Genomic DNA, 18,407 nt, shown 5'->3' on the forward strand with positions numbered 1-18,407 from the left:
GCCCCGGGACAGCGGGGGACTTCTCCGCTGTCCGGGGCGATCTTAAAATGCTGGCGGGCGGGAGCGAAGCCTCCGCTGTCGCCCGCCAGCATTTTAAAAAGCCCCGGGACAGCGGGGAACTTCTCCGCTGTTCCGGGGCAATTTAAAAGCCCCGGACCATGCCCCGATGCCGGGCGGCGGACGGGAACGCCTCCCCCCACCGCCCGCCATCGGGACCATGCCCTGATGCCGGTGGACGGGCGGGAACGCCTCCCCCCACCGCCCGCCATCGGGACCATGCCCTGATGCCGGTGGACGGGCGGGAACGCCTCCCCCCGCCGCCCGCCATCGGGACCATGCCCCGATGCCGGGGGCGGGGCCGCGAAGCCTGGGCGCGCTGATCTCAGCGCGCCCAGGCTTCGGCATGCCAGCAACTCTCCGCAAGCTGCGGCAGCGCTGCCGCTGCTTGCGGAGAGGTCCGCGAACTCTGGGCGGACATCTTTTGAAGGCAGGGGGGGGAGCAAAGACTTTTGCCCCCCGCCAGCCTTCAGAAGAGGTCCTGGACCTCTTCTGAAGGCCAGCGGGGGGCAAAAGTCTTTGCTCCCCCCTGCCTGCCTTCCCGGGAGAGCGGAGAAACGCAGCACGTTTCTCCGCTGTCCCGCAGGGCTTTTGAATGCAGGCGGGGGGAGCAAAGACTTTCGCCCCCCCCCCCCAGCCTTCAGAAGAGGTCGGGGGACAGACTGTCCCCGGACCTGGTCTGAAGGCGGTTTCCCTAGGAACGCATTAATTGATTTTCAATGCATTCCTATGGGAAACCGTGCATCGCAAGACGAAAAACTCGCAAGACGAAGAGACTTGCGGAACGAATTAATTTCGTCTTGCGAGGCACCACTGTATTCTGTTGGAAGCCGCCCAGCCAGACGGGAGGGGTATAAATAAATTTATTATTATTATTATTATTATTATTATACATAAACACTGCTTGGTTGAGAGCATTTAGGAGAGGACGGAGTTAAGCATAAAGCCTTGATTTCATCATCTGTTACATGAGGATGAACTCTGATCCTGTTAACAGCGACAACCCCTCGGATCTGAGAAGGCAAAAAAAAAGAGCTTTCTTGGCGTTCTTCCTCTGTTCCCGGGAGCAGCTCGCCATTCCGGCCAGGAGAAGGCGGTGGCGACACGCGTCTGCCCGCTCAGCAAGTACGATAGAGACGGGGGAGAAAACACCATAGACGCGCATATGCAAAGAAGGGGAAAAAAGAGCATTCAAACTTAGCGAGGCGCTCGGCAGTGGAAGTCTTTCCGTCCGCCGCCGCTCGGATCAGGAAATAGCCTGGCGAGGATTCCCCTTTGCGAAGGGCGGTAAGTCACTTTGCACGACCCACGTGTGCGGGGGGGGGGGACCAGAGCTGTCAACCTTTCCCTTTTTAAAAGGGAAATTCCCTTATTCCGAATAGGATTCCTCGCAAGAAAAGTTGACAGCTATGAGGGGGACCTGATTGAAGCTGGACTCGCTTTCCTGGGAGTTAAACCCCCACCCCAATTCGGTGGGACTTTAACTTCTCGGTAGTCTCTCCCGGCTGAGTTCACTTTGCCCGTCGGGAACAGCAGAGGTTTCACGGGAGGTTTTTAAGCAGCTGTCACGGGTGCTTTAGCTGAGAGGCGTGCATTGCAGGGGGCTGGACTAGATGACCGCCAGGGTCCCCCCTCCAACTCTACCCTTCTATTAATTTCTGATTGTGAACGTGAATGGCCACACAGTGATCACCGCCCGTACTTTTCCGCACTACATTTCCTCCCTGCCTCCCTGTTTACAACCCAGCAACGCTCAAAAACCCACACCTGCAACTGGGGGTGACGTTGCATGCATCTGATGGAGGGCGATTTAGTCCAGGGATGCCTATACAGTATAAATTTGTTCAACTTTAAAGGTGCCACGAGGGTCTTCGCTGGATATCGCCCGGGTTGTTCCTGTCCGAGACGTTTCTTTTGAGATCAGAGGTAGGGAAATTCCCCTATCAGCTTTATAGAAAGTGCGATTTTAAGGAAAGGCTTACTATTGCAAAATAATAATTCGCAGCTTTGAAAATGTTTAACCCATGTTGGGCGTGCGCAGAAGGAAAAACACGTACCTTGGGATGTGCAAGCACAGGCATTGAATTTGTTGTGCAAGAGGGTACAGTGTGAGATCTACAGCTGCGATCAGCACAAAGTTTGAGGTTTTGCAATAACTCCTGTGTCCTTAGGTACAAAGCAGAGGTTTAATGCACCGTGCCAAGGAATTGGGGGGGGGGGGGTGAGAGGCAAAGTAAGTACACTTGGCTTTATAAAGAGGACAGATCTCCCCAGCCCCCAGGAACTATTAATTCACAACAGCTTAAAATAGGGTTTGCAGAAAGTAGATTGTGATCTACTGGCAGATCTTTGGTTTGCAATAGATCAGCAAGGATTCTGACTGCCAATTGTTTAATAGCCGCAACAGCAAAAATCTCCCCCCCCCCAAAAAAAAAGGTTGATGAAATGAAGGTTGGGGACCAGGAGTCAATTTTTTGTGTGAGAGGACTGGAAAATCAGTTCCGGTTCTGAAAACAAATTCCTGGGCTGAACGTAAGCTCAGAGGGACTGTGGTCCTCAAGTCTGTCTGTCCTCGCCACTGTTTTGCACCTGGTTCCAGTTGTTGGATCTTTGAGTTCTGTTATTCTCCAGCAGATGGTATTGAGAGGTCCCAGAGATGCATTTTAAATAAAAGGACACATTCTACTAATGTAAAAACATGCTGATTCCCAAACTGTCCGTGGGCCGGATTTAGAAGGCGATTGGGCTGGATCCGACCCCCCAGGCCTTAGTTTGCCTACCCTGATTATAATTATGAGCAGGCTCTTCCCAAATTAGCATATTCTCAAGGTGGTGCCAATTGATTTAAAGATGTGCTCACAGAGCGCAATCCTGCGCACATTTACTCAGAAGTAAAGTGCACATTCAAGGGCTGTCTTAAAGCAGCTTCAGTTCTGCAGACAAAAATATTAAACCCCACAACTTCATTATAAAGCTAAAGATAAAGAGACCCCTGACCATTAGGTCCAGTCGCGGACGACTCTGGGGTTGCGGCACTCATCTCGCTTTACTGGCCGAGGGAACCGGCGTACAGCTTCCGGGTCATGTGGCCAGCATGACTAAGCCGCTTCTGGCGAACCAGAGCAGCGCACGGAAACGCCATTTACCTTCCTGACGGAGCGGTACCTATTTATATACTTGCACTTTGATGTGCTTTCAAACTGCTAGGTTGGCAGGAGCAGGGACCGAACAATGGGAGCTCACCCCGTCGCGGGGATTTGAACCACCGACCTTCTGATCGGCAAGTCCTAGGCTCTGTGGTTTAACCCACAGCGCCACCCGCGTCCCCAACTTCATTATAAGACTTCTGCAAATGCTCAGTAACTAATTTCCTCTGTCTCTTCAGCACTCCACCAACGTTTAGAATGGCATCGTGGAATGCAAATAAAAACATCCAGAATTCCACTAGACAAATTGTGAACCCTGACCTTGACATTGAAAGAAAAACGGCCTCCTTCAGTGTTGAACAACTGACCAATATACTGGATGGAGGTGCTGAAAAGACACAGATGCGGAGGACAGTGGGTAAGTCGTCCACATGGAAATAAGTACCGGTATTTGTGTTATTTTGAACGTTGACGATACACTATTTTAAATGCTTCCCCAACTATGCATCGTTTGCCTTTTGGTGTATCCTCCTTCGCAGCGCTCAAAAACAATTTTTGGAGGTGGATAATTTTGTTTGCAACAAAAGGCGTGGCCAAACCAATTGTATTTTTTGCAGTCTTCAGAAACTGGACTGGTGAGATGATTGATTTTAAAGAGGCTCTTCCAGAATGACTTGTTCATCGCACATTCATCCTGATTAAGTTTGTGCAAAAGCTAAAACAGTGGTTGTGCAAGAACCTTGAACCTGGTCCAGTAATGTATGAACAGCTAGCACAAGCTTTTAAGCGCTGGAATTAACATGCTGGCAGTAGTCTGTCCCCCATCTACTTGTATGTATTAAATGATGGTGGATTTCATACAAGTTGTCAGCAGGCTGGACTAAGATGGCCTTTTGGGTCACCCCCGACTCAGCGATTTTGTGAAGAAGTACCTTAGGCTAATGTGAATGGCCTGGAGGGTTCTGCTGCATTGTAAAATGCTATAGATCAGGCTTCCTCACCCTCAGGCCCTCCAGATGTTTTGAGACTACAATTCCCATCATCCCTGACCACTGTTCCTGCTAGCTAGGGATCATGGGAGTTGTAGGCCAAAAACATCTGGAGGGCCGAGGTTGAAGAAGCCTGCTATAGATGCTTCACTGCCAGAACTGCATTTTCTTCTGTAAATCTCGTGGTGAACATCAGTGTAATTTGCAGCTTGGTTTTCCTGTGTGTGATTCCTGTGCCTCGGCCTGCTTAAAGGATCGTTGTGTACTCTGCAGAAGCCATGATCCAGAGTGATCCGGTGTTCAGCCTAGAAAACCAGTACTTCATGAGCCAGAATGAAAGATACGAAGATGCTGTCAGGAAGTCCGTTCACCTCTCAAAGATGGCGGCCAAAATGGGATGGGCAACAGGCGGACCTGAACTGGCTTACTGCAACAGGTGATTTGAAAACAATAAAATGCTGCTAGAATTCTATTTTAGCTGTCTAAAAAAAGTGCCTGCTTTCACCTAAGCTAGGTGAGGCGGCCTGCTATAGTCAAGGGAAATCTCTGGCTTCCGAGAGAGTGTGCGAATTTGTGGCAGACAGAATTACCTGTTCTCGATCCTATACCTTTTCAGAGTTGAGAGGACGCCACATCTGATTTGAAAATTTACCTATAATTTTATTATTTTTGTAAGCTGCTGTGAGGTTTAGTTCGGTTACAATCAATGTTTCTAAATACACAAAGGAGCAGTTATGGCCATATTGCCTCGTTCTGGGCAGCCGTAGATTGAAAGGGTTTGGATTCAGGTTCAAAAAGCACAAGGGGAAAGGAAATGTATGGGGGGAGAGCTTGAGCACAGTAGTTCAGGCACCTGTGACGTCAACATTGGCATCATGCGATGTAGGGATTCCCTTGCACTTGATCTGGAAACGGCAATTAGTGCAGAAAGTGAGCGAGAATGAGACCCTGTCAGCATGTCACCTGGCTGTTCAGAAAACTGCACTGGATGCTGATTGGTTACTGGGCCAGGTTCAAGGTGTTAGTATTAGCATATAAAGGCCATAGCGTCTTAGGATCAGCTTACTTGATGGGTCACCTTAACCCATATAAGCCCACTGGACCCCTTCATTCCTCAGAATGGGCACTGTTGCAGGTTCTATGCAATATTAGACCTATACTTGCAATAAGTCTATCTCCTAGTGTGGCAGCACCTGCACATTGGAACTCCCTGCCTGTCAAACATCAGGCAGGCTCCTTCACTGTACCCTTTTCGGTGTTTGCTAAGAACATTTTTGTTCAGGCAAGCCTATCTGGACACCTAAAAGCTGACGTGTACTTCAATCTATGTTTAGCTTAATTATTGTATTTAATTCTATTTGATTCTTTTTTTAAAAAAAGAAAACACCTGCTTTTGACTTCATTACCGTTTTGTTTTTCGTAAACCGCTTAGAGGTTCTAGTTGCAATCAGGGTGGTGTATAAATTTAAGCGCCTGAACAGAAAGTAAGGTTGCAGTCACTTCCGGTCGGCGCCAGCGTCTAATGGCTGCCTTTGCCTCGAGCTCCGAGGCAGGACTGCTCCGCGGGTTCGGGTCTGACCCGCTACGGCGAGCGGGGGACCCCTAGAATCACAGGCGCTGAAGCCTGTGGACAAGGAGATCCGGCGGGCACCTTTGCACCCCCCGGTATCGCGAAAGAGCCTTTTTAAAGGCTCCGGAGCGGCATCGGGAGTGAGTGCGGTGCTGAGGATCGCTACCCAGCCTGCGGAGTGAAGCCGCGTCGCCATTGACGGAGAGCGCCGATTCCTTCCTGAAACAACTGATTGACTACAAACCCCGTGAGTAAGAACTGAAAAGTAAAGGGGACTTTAAATTTAAGAAGATTTGGCTGAAAATGGGAAAGGCAAAAAATAAGGAAGTCTGCCTCCCGGAGCTGCATGATTAACGGAGCAATGAAAAGACTGAGCTGCATTTAAAGGGAAAGTTCTTTTAATTCCGAAAATTTGTTAAACCTGACATCGAAAGGGTCTCCCCCCCTGGAGCAGGAGAAGGGGGAGAGAAAAATTGAACTAACCTTGCCTGTAGAAGGATAGAGCTTTGAACGGGGGACCCTCCACAGTCGATAACTCTGGCCAGACTGCCGGAGCAGCGGTTACCTAGAGACTGAGCTGTCAAATGAGCTGTTAAAGTAATACTGGTGGCTACAAAGTAAGATCTACTTGATACAAATTAATGGGACGGTGGTGGACAAGAATTGGGATATTTTAAATTGCTACAAAGTAAGGATTTTGGTTGAACTCTTGTATTTGGGACTCTCTGCTTCTTTGTTTCCCTGGCACACCGGTGTGGATACAATTTCTCCCTCTAGAGGACTCTAACTGCATTACGGTGGACAAAGGGGGATTTTCCACTTGCAGCTTTCCTGTGAGAACGACCTTGAGTTATGAGCAACCCACTGGATGAAATATCAACAAGAAGCAAGACAAAACAGGCTCAAAAGCAAACTCAAAAAAGAGGTTCTTTATCAGGAGCAGCAGCTGCACAGGAAAAAGGAACGACAGCATCAATGGATTCTATGACACAGGCTCTGCTCAGAATAAACCAATCTCTAGAAGTACTCACTAAGCAGTCTGCAGAGCTCACTAAGCAATCTACAGAGAACTCTAAGAAACTAACAGAACTGACAACAAGATTGGACCTCAACACAACGACAATATCATCTAATACAGACTCTATAAACCGATTAATTCAAGAAAGCACAGAGACACGGAAAATTGCGGAGAGCGCGAAAAGCACTGCCGAGGAAACTAGAGGAAAAGTGGCACCCATTGTCAAGAAAGTACAAGAACATGATGCAGCTTTGGCCCTTTTGGAGCTGGAGAGGAAAAATAAGAATTTGAAACTACGACTGGTACCAGAGGAGGAACAGGACAAACTTGGGGAATTCCTCACAGACAAATTTCAAGAGTTCTGGAACGACGAGTTAGAAGGAGAGGAGGACGAATTTGCAATAATCACTGCCTTCCGGATTGGCAGGAAGCAAGGCAAAAAACCAAGAGATTGTTTAATCACTCTGAGATCAAAGGAAGAAAGAGATAAAATACTAAATCTACATTTCCAGAAGGCTTTGGTCATTAAAAACTCCCAAATACAGATCTTTAAGGACATACCCAAGCACTTTTTGGAGGTGAGAACACAATTTAAAGAATTGGTGGACTTACTTAAAAAGAACAACATCCCATTTAGGTGGGAATTTCCACAAGGGTTGTCCTTCATCTTTAAAGGGAAGAAATTTAAAATTAAAACATACCAGGACAAAGAACAATTCTTGGACAGAAACTTAGAGGATCTCCAGAAAGGAAACGTAGGTGAGAGAGATATAACAGACATACCAGACATTGCAAATCTATCATTTGGATTGAATCCAGCGCCGACTGAAGAGGAGCAGGAACTTGGTGCAGTTGGTGGTAAAGCTACCCAATAACAAAAATGTCTCTGCAACTCCTGAGTTGGAACTGCAATGGTCTGAACCATCCCCGAAAAAGGGGTCAAGTGTTTCACATATTGAAGAAAGAACAATTAGATATAATTTGCTTACAAGAAACCCACATTGCCAGGATAAACAGGAAGCTTTTAACAAACAGGAGATTAGGACTGGAATTTATTTCCTCAGATAAAGTTAAGAAAAGAGGAGTAGTGATTTATGTTAAGGAGAAATTTGAACCAAAAATGATTTTTAAAGATGAACAAGGAAGATATCTGGCAGTGGAAATTCAAATCCAAGGAGAAAAGATTTTGATTGTAGGAGTTTACGCACCTAATGAGGGGAAGGCCGAGTTCTTCAAGAAGTTGCATGAGACTTTAATGGACTTTTTGGACCTGAAAATTATAATGATGGGCGACATGAATGGAGTTGTTTCTACAAACATGGATAAGGCCCAAAGACAAGTAATATCTAAAGATGGGAGATTACCAAAGACTTTCTTTGAATTGACTGATACCCTGGACCTGATTGACATTTGGAGAACTAGGAACCCTCTGGAAAGGGAGGGGACTTTTTTCTCTGAGGCAAAAATGACATGGACTCGAATTGATCAAATATGGATTTCCAGTAATCTGGCATCAAGGACTAAAAAAATAGAAATCTGTCCAAAAACCTGCTCCGACCACAATCCAGTAAAGATGGAAATGAAACTGACAACAGCTGGAACCTTTAGATGGAGAATGAATGACGCTCTATTTGGAGATGAAGCATTTTGTAAAAAGGCCCAAAAGACGCTGAAAGATTACTTCGAGATAAATTTGAATTCGGATGTTGAAAAGAGGATAATTTGGGACGCAGGTAAAGCTGTAATGCGTGGCTTCCTAATACAACAAAATTCTATAAAGAAGAAAAAACAGAATGAGAAGAAAGAGAAAATTTGGAACCTAATAAAAGAAGGGGAGAAGAAACTTAGGTTTAAACCTAAGTCCCATGAGATTTTAAGAGAAATAAAGCTCTACCAAACACAATACATGGAACTGATGAATCAAGAGATAGAATGGAAAATAAGACAAATGAGGCAAAAGACATTTGAATCAGCAGATAAATGTGGGAAGCTACTGTCGTGGCAGCTGAAAAAGAGACAAAAGTTGAATACTGTGACATCTCTCGAAGTAGATGGGAAATTTATCAACAAACCAAATGAGATAAGTAATTGCTTTCAAAGTTTTTTCAAGAAGCTGTATGCACAGGGGCCAAAAAATGAACAAGAGATAGAAGAATTTATTAAAAAATATGGATTGTCAAAAATTTCTGAAAGAAACCAAAGAATTCTAAATGAGGAAATTACAGAGCAAGAAATAGAGCGTGCCATTCAGGACATGCAACTGGGAAAATCACCAGGACCAGATGGTTTGACTGCAAGATACTATAAAGTATTGAAAGAATGGTTAATACAACCATTGAAAGAAGTTTGCAACCAAATTTTGGAGGGGAGAAAGGCTCCCGAATCGTGGAAAGAAGCATTTATCTCACTTATACCGAAGACAGAAACTGAGAAACATCAAGTTAAGAACTACCGCCCTATATCACTCTTGAATACGGATTACAAAATTTTTGCAGATATTTTGGCAAAAAGATTTAAGAAAGTTCTACTAGAGGAGATCCATAAGGATCAAACAGGCTTTCTCCCAGGAAGACATATGGCAGATAATGTGAGGAATATTATCGATATCTTGGAACTGTTGGAGACTGATATAAACAGAAAAGCGGTGTTGATTTTTGTGGACGCAGAGAAAGCCTTTGATAACATTTGTTGGAGCTTTATGAAGAAAAATCTTCAAGGGATGGGGGTAGGCCGAAACTTTGAAAACGGTATAGGTGCAATATACTTTGAACAAAAAGCTAAACTAATTGTGAATGGGGTGGTTATGGACGAGATTCCAATTGAGAAAGGGACACGACAGGGGTGCCCAATATCCCCTCTACTGTTTATAACAGTACTGGAGGTTTTGCTGAACATGATTAGAAGGGACCAGATGGTTAAAGGAGTACAGGTCGGAACGAAACACTATAAGTTAAGAGCATTTGCAGACGATCTAGTGTTGACATTGCAAGAACCAGAAGCCAGCACAAAAAGAGTCTTAGAATTAATTGAAATATTTGGGCAAGTAGCAGGTTTCAAACTAAATAAATATAAGACAAAGGTGCTGGAGAAAAATTTGACTATGGTGGAAAAAGATAGTTTTCAAAGGGAAACCGGGTTGGAAATAGCAAAAAGGGTGAAATACCTGGGGGTGAACTTAACATCTAAAAATGTGAACCTATTTAAAGATAACTATGAGAAATGTTGGCTGGAGGTGAAGAAAGATCTTGACATATGGTCTAGGCTGAGACTTTCCTTGTTAGGCCGAATTGCTGTTATCAAGATGAATGTACTGCCGAGATTGTTGTTTTTGTTTCAGACATTGCAAATTATGGATAAGATGGAATGTTTCAAGAAGTGGCAGAAAGATATATCTAAATTTGTCTGGCAGGGCAAAAGACCCAGAATAAAATTTAAGATCTTGACTGATGCAAAGGATAGAGGGGGTTTTGCCCTGCCGGACCTCAGACTCTACTATGAAGCAGCAGCTTTTTGCTGGTTGAAACAATGGCTACTTCTTGAGAATACAGATATCTTAGATCTAGAAGGTTACGATAACAACTTCGGTTGGCATGCATATCTATGGTATGACAAGGTAAAGGTTCATAAAAATTTCAAAAACCATATTGTCAGGAAAGCATTGTATAATGTATGGGGTCGGTATAAAGATCTGTTGGAAAGTAAAACTCCCAGGTGGTTATCACCAGTGGAAGCCAAGGAGGTAAAAAAACTTAATATGGATTCAGTGTGGCCAAAATATTGTGAAATTATAGAATACGATGGTGAAAAGTTGAAACTAAAGAGTTTTGAGAAGTTAAAGCCTAAAGTCCGAGATTGGTTACATTACCACCAGATTAATGAGACCTTTAAGCAGGACAGGAAACTAGGATTCCAGAAGGAGAGGTCAAAATTAGAAACTGAACTGCTAGAACCCAATACTAAGAATCTGTCTAGAATGTATAATCTGCTGCTAAAATGGAACACACAGGACGAAACAGTGAAATCAGCTATGATTAAGTGGGCACAAGATATTGGACATGATATTATGTTTGCGGACTGGGAACAGTTATGGACCACAGGCATTAAATTTACGGCATGTAGTGCCTTAAAAGAGAACATAATGAAAATGATCTATAGGTGGTACATGACCCCAGTTAAGCTTGCAAAGATATATCATCTGCCCAATAACAACTGTTGGAAATGTAATGAATGTGAAGGAACCTTTTATCATCTTTGGTGGACCTGCCCGAAGGTTAAGACTTACTGGGAAATGATCTACAATGAAATTAAGAAAATCCTTAAGTGGACATTTGTCAAGAAACCGGAGGCCTTTCTTTTGGGCATGGTCGGCCAAATGATTCCAAAGAAAGATAGAACCTTTTTTATGTATGCAACCACAGCAGCAAGAATTCTTCTGGCAAAGTATTGGAAGACTAAAGAACTACCTACTCTGGAAGAATGGCAGACCAAGGTGATTGAATTTATGGGACTGGCAGAGATGACCGGCAGAATTCGTGACCAGAGGAGAGAGACAGTGGAGGAGGACTGGAAAAAATTTAAAGTTTATCTTAAAAATTGTTGTAAAATTGTGGAATGTTGAGATGTCGAGGGATATGATCTAGAGAATTACAGCTGTTAAAATTGAAATTAAGAAAATTCTTAAAGGGAATTAAACACAAAATTGAATGATGGATTGCTAGAAAAAAAGGATTTTAAAATAAGAATGCAGTGAAAGAGAGGTATGGGGAAGTCGTGTTTTGTTTGTTTGTATTTTGTTTATGTTTATGTTTATGTTGTAAAATCAATAAAAATCATTATAAAAAAAAAAAAAGAAAGTAAGGTTGCAGCCTTAATTTTGCTTACTTGGAAGTACAGTGGTGCCCCGCAAGACGAAATTAATTCGTTCCGCAAGTTTTGTCGTCTAGCGAATTTTTCGTCTTGCGAATTATTATTTAGACAAAGGAAACAAAGTCGCGAGACGTTTTCGTCTTGCGAAGCAAGCCCATAGGGAAATTCGTCTTGCGAGGCAACTCGCAAACGGAAAAAACTTTCGTCTAGCGAGTTTTTTCTCTTGCAAGGCATTCGTCTTGCGAGGTACCACTGTACACCTTGTTGAATTAAGTAGGGACTTACCGTACTTTTGAGTACACATGGTTAGCTAGGAAGGGAAACCCAAAGGACACCTTCCAGCCCTCCCTCTCTAACAACAACAACAACAACTTTATATGCCACTTTATATGAGTGGCTTCCGACAAATCATAAAACCACAGTAAAACATCAAACATTAAAAACTTCCCTTTACAGGGATGGCTTCAAGTGTCTTCTAAAAGTCAGATACAGTGGATGCTCGGGTTGCGAACGTGATCTGTGCGGGTCATGATTCGGCGCTTCTGTGCATGCGCAAAGCATAATTTAGCACTTCTGTGCATGCATGACTGCCGAAACCCGGAAGTAACCCATTCTGGTACTTCCGGGTTTCAGCGGTCCGTAACCTGAAAACACAAGGTATGACTGTACTTGCTTGACTGTTTGACAGCTGACAGGGGGGCGTTCCACAGGGCGGGGGACACCACTACCGAGAAGGCCCTCTGCTGGGTTCCCTGCAACCACACTTCTTGCGGTGAGGGAACCGCTCGGAGGTGGACCCTCAGTATCTGGGCTGAACGATGGGGGTGGAGGTGCTCCTTCACGTATACAAGGCCAAAACTCCCCCCTTCCCTGCTCTTGGGATTTTCCCTAGCCCGCCCCCCCTCACTGACTCTGCTCCATACCTTCTGTGGTTGCCAGGTTAGAACATGTCCTTGAACTATGCCAATGCCTCTTAATTGCCTATACTGGTTGTAAAGAGCTCAGACATCTGCATACTGCATACAGGTGAAAGTTCCTTCCACTGCTCCACCCATTGTGTGTGTGTGTGTGTGTGTGTGTGTGTGTTGCTGGCAATGCTCACCACTGGCACCTAACCCTCAAGCGTAAGTCCGTTTGCATCAGACTGCACGGTAGAACTGTACTGTAGACGCCAGTGAGGTCAAATATATATTGTTCTGTGTTTGTGGGAGCCCCTTGGATTTCGGGAATGAGTTAGCGAGGGTTGTCGATGGCTTTTGTGGGCAAACCGAACAAACGAGTAATGTTAGGCCATGTTGACTGGCTATTTCAAAATATGCTTTTCTAACTTGATCTAAAAAAAGTTAGATAAAGAAATCCTACAGAGTAGACAAAAAATACTTACAAAAATGTATAAATTATCAAATAATATACAAATAGATCAAGAAATTAAAAGTAAGAATATGTTAAGGTGGGAACAAGATTTAGGTTATGAAATTGAATACAAAGACTGGGTTAAATTTTGGACAAAATGTGCTTTTTATCAGCCATATCTATCAGGGAGCAGTACGGCACAAGGAGGAAGACAGGTGTTGTGAAGTTAAATGCCCTGCTGAAATGTCACGTTCTCCATTGATGTTATCGCCCTGCGCTTTACAATTTTGCATTTCTGCGCAGGGATCATACACTTAGGGACTAAGATCAAGGAGATGACAGGAATTGTATATCCTTTTGCAGGGTTCTTTCTGCCAACCTGGCGTTCAACGTCCATGTGGTCTTTGTTAAGAGCCTTATGGGGTTGGCCACAGACGAACAGCTTGCCAAGTGGCTCCCTTTGGCAGAAAAATTTTACATCGTAGGGACCTATGCCCAGACCGAACTGGGTCACGGTAAGTTTCCTAACTTATTGTGACTCTTAGGGCCAGAATCCATCCAAATACCACGATGTCAAATTCCACTGTGCCAATGGGGACCTAATGTAGCAACTGCTCCAGAGCAGTTGTGGGGAACTTTTGCTGCTAACCCCCAAAGTCTGAGTCCAGGCAGCTCCAGCTGGCATTTTGCCTTGCAGCAGAGTGGGCAGCTGACCGTCCAGAAGACTCTGACCATTGGCAATTGTCTGGCAGTGCTTTAGGGACTTTGTTTCCTGCTTGGCAGGGGGTTGGACTCGATGGCCCTTGTGGTCTCTTCCAACTCTATGATTCTATGATTCTATGACTTTGGTCCCTGAAGGCCACAAGAGGAAAATGGCTAGTAGTCTAAAACTGTCAAGTTCAACACCTGAGTTTTGATTGCAGGGAAGATCCCTATTTTTTATTTTCATTTTTTTAAAGACAGCTGGAGAATAGAGGTCATGGGGAAATGGGGTTAGCAACACTCAGGGCTTTTTTTTCCCCCAGCCGGAACTTGCCGGAACTCAGTTCCAGCAACCCTCAGGTGGGCGCAATTGCCATTATAAGAGAACAAGGAAGGCGTCCATGGTGATTTCTGGCACCTGTTTTTATAGAAAAATAGCACTGGCTGCAGTGACCCTGAGTCAAGAAAGCCCCAAATTAAAAATTGAGTTGTCTGTGAGGGTGGAGCTCGCTTACAAAAAAGGAGAAGTTGGACCCAGCCTTGAGAACAGCACGGCTGGGATTTGTGGGCCTGACTAGTGAATGTGGAATCTGCTGGTGGTCTTGCGATGCTCTGAGCAACCGTGTTCTTTGTTATTAAAGGAACTTACCTTCGGGGATTGGAGACAACAGCCACCTTTGATGCTGCGACACAGGAGTTTGTTCTCAACACGCCAAGCATATCTGCCATGAAGTGGTGGCCGGGAGATTGTAGGTAGCAAACACACTCAGGGGTGGGGCCTTTTCGTTCGCTCTGTGCTTTCGTTGTTTCCGAAATCTTTAAAGGGTGTATTATAGCTGAGTGTTTTAAAAGTGTAAGTGGAACACTATGAATGAATCCACTTGGGAAACGTACACAGGAAAAGCCGCTTTCCATTTGCTGCATTTCAGCAGGAAAACACTGGTTTTCCTGGGGCAAGCGCCAGGACAGAAAACAAAACAAAAAACCATTGCTCGGGTACAGAGCTTTAAATCCCAGATTTGTGTCTAGACATGCAGGAAGTCCCTTCCCAAACCCCTGGTTACTTGTCTTCCCAATCTGCATCTCTAATTGCAGCTTTGAATATGGTCAATGCAGGAATATAAAGGTATCATAGTACCATTATACAGATCTATGGTACAACCGCACTTGGAATATTGTGTACAATTCCAGACACCCTACCTGAAAAAGGAGATTGTGAGCGTTAAAATCGAGATGTGAAAAATATGGAAACAATGAGGAGAGGCAGGACTTGGAGATTTGGAGATATGTTTCAAGGTCCAGACTGGGAAGTCCCGAAAAATTAATAATTATAATTTGGATGATAATTTGGTCTTTTTTATTTTAGTTTTTTTAGTTTAATTGGATTATGATTTGATATGTTAATAGGATGTTTTTTATTGGAAAATAATAAAAATGATTTAACAACAACAATAAAAAGGAGATTGTGCAGCTGGAAAGGGTTTTCGAAAGAGCAACCAAAATGATTGGGGGGATGGGAGCAGGTTTTCCTGTGAGGAAAGTTTAGGGAGAAATCAGGTAGCAGGGGGCGGCCTAGCTGTGCGTAACATTATGTATAATGTGGAGAAAGTAGATAAGAGAAAAGTTTTCTCTTTAAGAGAGGTTTAGAGAAATTCATGGAGAATAAGACTGCCAGTCTTTGCTACACAGGCTATGTTCTCATGTCACTGTAGCTGGGAATGGCAGGTGAGGAGAATTGCTCTTGCACTCACAGGCCTTATCCAATAATAATATTATTTATACCCCACCCATCCTGCTGGGCCTCCCCAGCTACTATGGACGGTTTCCAGCAGAACATTAAAAGCGTAACAACATCAAACATTAAAAACTTTCCTAAACAGGGCTGCCTTCAGATGTCTTCTAAAAGTCAGATAGTTGTTTATCTCCTTGACATCTGAGGGGAGGGTGTTCCACAAGGCAGGTGCCGCCACCGAGAAGGCCCTCTGCCTGATTCCCTGTAACCTCACTTCTCACAGTGAGGGAACCTCCAGAAGGACCTTTGAGCTGGACCTCCGTGTCTGGGCTGAATGATGGGGGTGGAGATGCTCCTTCAGGTATACAGGGCCAAGGCTGTTTAGGGCTTTAAAGGTCAGCACCAACACTTTGAACAGGGCTGTTCTTATGTTCTGAAAACACCGCTTAACTTTTTGAGGAATTGATGACTTATTTTTCTCACCCTCCATTCACCCTTACAGTGGGACGAACGGCGACTCACGCTGTGGTCTTTGCTCAGCTTTACCTGAATGGAAAGTCGTATGGCATGCATCCCTTCATGGTGCAGATCCGCAGCCTCCGAGATCATTCTCTGGAACCAGGTGACTTACTCCAGAGGGTCCCGAGACGATTCTACTGGGTGGTGTTTTTTTATCTCTTTCAAGCCTGCCAATGCTGGGCTTTGACCATCAGAAACAGGGGTACCTTGAGATCAGTGGTGCCATCAGGGCAGGCTTGGGAGGCAGACATAGAAACATAGAATTAGAGAGTTGAAAGGGATCCTAAGGCTCAATCTAGTTCAACCCCCTGCAATCGCAATCTTGGGCCCCTCTCATCAGAATGAGCAAAGAGGCCTCTAAATGCAAAAATAAATCTGGCATCCAACATTATTTTTAAGCTCAGGAAAATGCTTTCATGTTGTCATGTGGTTCAGATATATTCATCACTTTTTGGGCTGTGCCTAAATAATAATAATAATAGTGAAAAATAAAAAAATAAATGGAGAGAAGAATAGCAGAGTTCATCAGACACCATTACATACAGAAATACATTAGCCAATCTATTAAAGTATTAAAATATTATTGACAGGTCCAAAAAATGAGGGGGTGCAAAGGAGGTGGACAGAATAAGGAAGAATATTTAGGGGGCAAGGGTGTCCGGCTTACCACCATTTGAAGGTACAGTGGTACCTCGGGTTACATACGCTTCAGGTTACAGACTCCGCTAACCCAGAAATAGTACCTCGGGTTAAGAACTTTGCTTCAGGATGAGAACAGAAATTACGCTCCGGCGGCATGGCGGCAGCAGGAGACCCATTAGCTAAAGTGGTGCTTCAGGTTAAGAACAGTTTCAGGTTAAGAACGGACCTCCGGAATGAATTAAGTACTTAACCCGAGGTACCACTGTAATGTCTGTAGTCCTATACATGCTTACTTGGAAGTAAAGTCCCATTTGTCTCAATGGGGTATTCTACTGAGTAGACATGCATAGACTTGCACTGTAAGTGGAGTAGTACATACTGCCGTCTAATTTGGGGGGATTAATAAAAAAGAGTTCATAGATTTTTCAGTGCTTTCTGTTGGGCAGAAGATACGTGTACTTTCATTGGTGGGCATAAGACCATTAAGTCCAGAGTCTGTTGTTACCTAACCACATCACTGTGCAGAATGCTGGGTTATGTATCCTGATTTCCAAAAGAGACTTCAATCTGCACAATCTTTTAAACTTATGTGTCTGTCTGAATCCTTGCTTGTTTTGCTCCGTAGGAGTAACTGCAGGGGATATTGGTCCCAAAATGAGCTTTGAAAATGTTGACAATGGCTTTCTCTTGCTGAAGAATGTTCGGATTCCAAGGGAAAACATGCTGGCCAAGTTCTCTCAGGTAAACTTACCTGTGGATATCAAACAGGTTTCATCAGTTGCACCATAGCAAAGGCCTCTAGTTATTCTCTCATGTGTGGAATTTCATATGGAATCTATTAGGTGGTGAAGACAGAATGTCAAGAATCAAGAATCTTCATTCTCTTATTTCATTTTTTAAAAGAGACTAGTCCTCATGGTAATTGAGGAATGTTTGAAAACAGTGCTTTTTCAGGGTTGTTGTTGTGTGGTTTTTTTAAAAAAAATGAGGGCCAGTAGTCATATTTTGATAAAAGTGCTGTGGGTGATAGCACAAAATGGCTGCCATGGGCAGCAAAGAAAGAGGTGACAGAAAAACCGGTGACAGGAAGGGGGGAAAACCACTGTCTGAAAGACATTTGCAGAGTCTGTAAATGCTTCAGAGTTCTGAGCACTGGACTTAAATTTTCCTTTTGCTAACACACACCTCCTGTTGTTGTTTTTTTATTTCACAATTTCCAGGTCCTGCCAGATGGCCGGTATATGAAAAAAGGATCTGCGCAAATTAACTACCTTACTATGATTGTGGTCCGTGTCCTCATGCTTCAGAATGAAGTTGTCCCCAATCTGATGAAGGCATGCACCATCGCAATCCGATATTCCGCAGTGCGCCGGCAGTCTGAGCTAAAGCCCGGGTATGGCGGGAATTGAGGGCTTGGCTCCAGGCAGGGATACGTTAAATGTCCTGCTCCTCTGTTGACTATTTTTATTGTTGCTTTCCTCTTTTCGCACCAACTCTTGGGTTTCCGGCCACTAATCCCCCCCCTCCCTGTTTTCTTGATACAGCTACTTAAACTATTCAGCTAGCAGATGAATTTGCAAATATTGAAGAGGCAGTGAAGCTGATGGAGCCAGGAGTGGGGTGGGGGCCAAAAAAAGGTGGGTAGGGAAACTAGTGTGAGGGACCGGGTGCCCCAAGTGTCCTGAAAGACCTACATTGGCTCCCAGTACGTTTCCGAGCACAATTCAAAGTGTCGGTGCTGACATTTAAAGCCCTAAATGGCCTTGACCTAGTATACCTGAAGGAGCGTCTCCACCCCCATCGCTCAGCCTGG

The 18,407-nt window shown here is 44.4% G+C and overlaps 1 protein-coding gene across 2 annotated transcripts in view; it reads left to right on the top strand.

Moving 5' to 3' along the window:
• The first annotated feature begins 1,130 nt into the window (after positions 1-1,130).
• ACOX2 (acyl-CoA oxidase 2) overlaps positions 1,131-18,407 on the top strand; it is a 33,621-nt gene continuing 16,344 nt past the window's right edge. Inside the window, exons 1-9 of one of the 2 annotated variants that reach the window (XM_028719591.2) lie at positions 1,131-1,344; positions 1,914-1,983; positions 3,443-3,621; positions 4,466-4,628; positions 13,363-13,514; positions 14,343-14,450; positions 15,936-16,055; positions 17,220-17,335; positions 17,815-17,987. In XM_028719591.2, the coding sequence (XP_028575424.2) occupies positions 3,462-3,621; positions 4,466-4,628; positions 13,363-13,514; positions 14,343-14,450; positions 15,936-16,055; positions 17,220-17,335; positions 17,815-17,987 (992 nt within the window). In that variant the 5' untranslated portion in view covers positions 1,131-1,344; positions 1,914-1,983; positions 3,443-3,461. The remainder of the gene's footprint in view (positions 1,345-1,913; positions 1,984-3,442; positions 3,622-4,465; positions 4,629-13,362; positions 13,515-14,342; positions 14,451-15,935; positions 16,056-17,219; positions 17,336-17,814; positions 17,988-18,407) is intronic. The other variant, XM_028719592.2, reaches the window with a different exon arrangement.

Source organism: Podarcis muralis, chromosome 2, assembly GCF_964188315.1.
Source record: "Podarcis muralis chromosome 2, rPodMur119.hap1.1, whole genome shotgun sequence".
Taxonomy (NCBI): Eukaryota; Metazoa; Chordata; class Lepidosauria; order Squamata; family Lacertidae; genus Podarcis; species Podarcis muralis.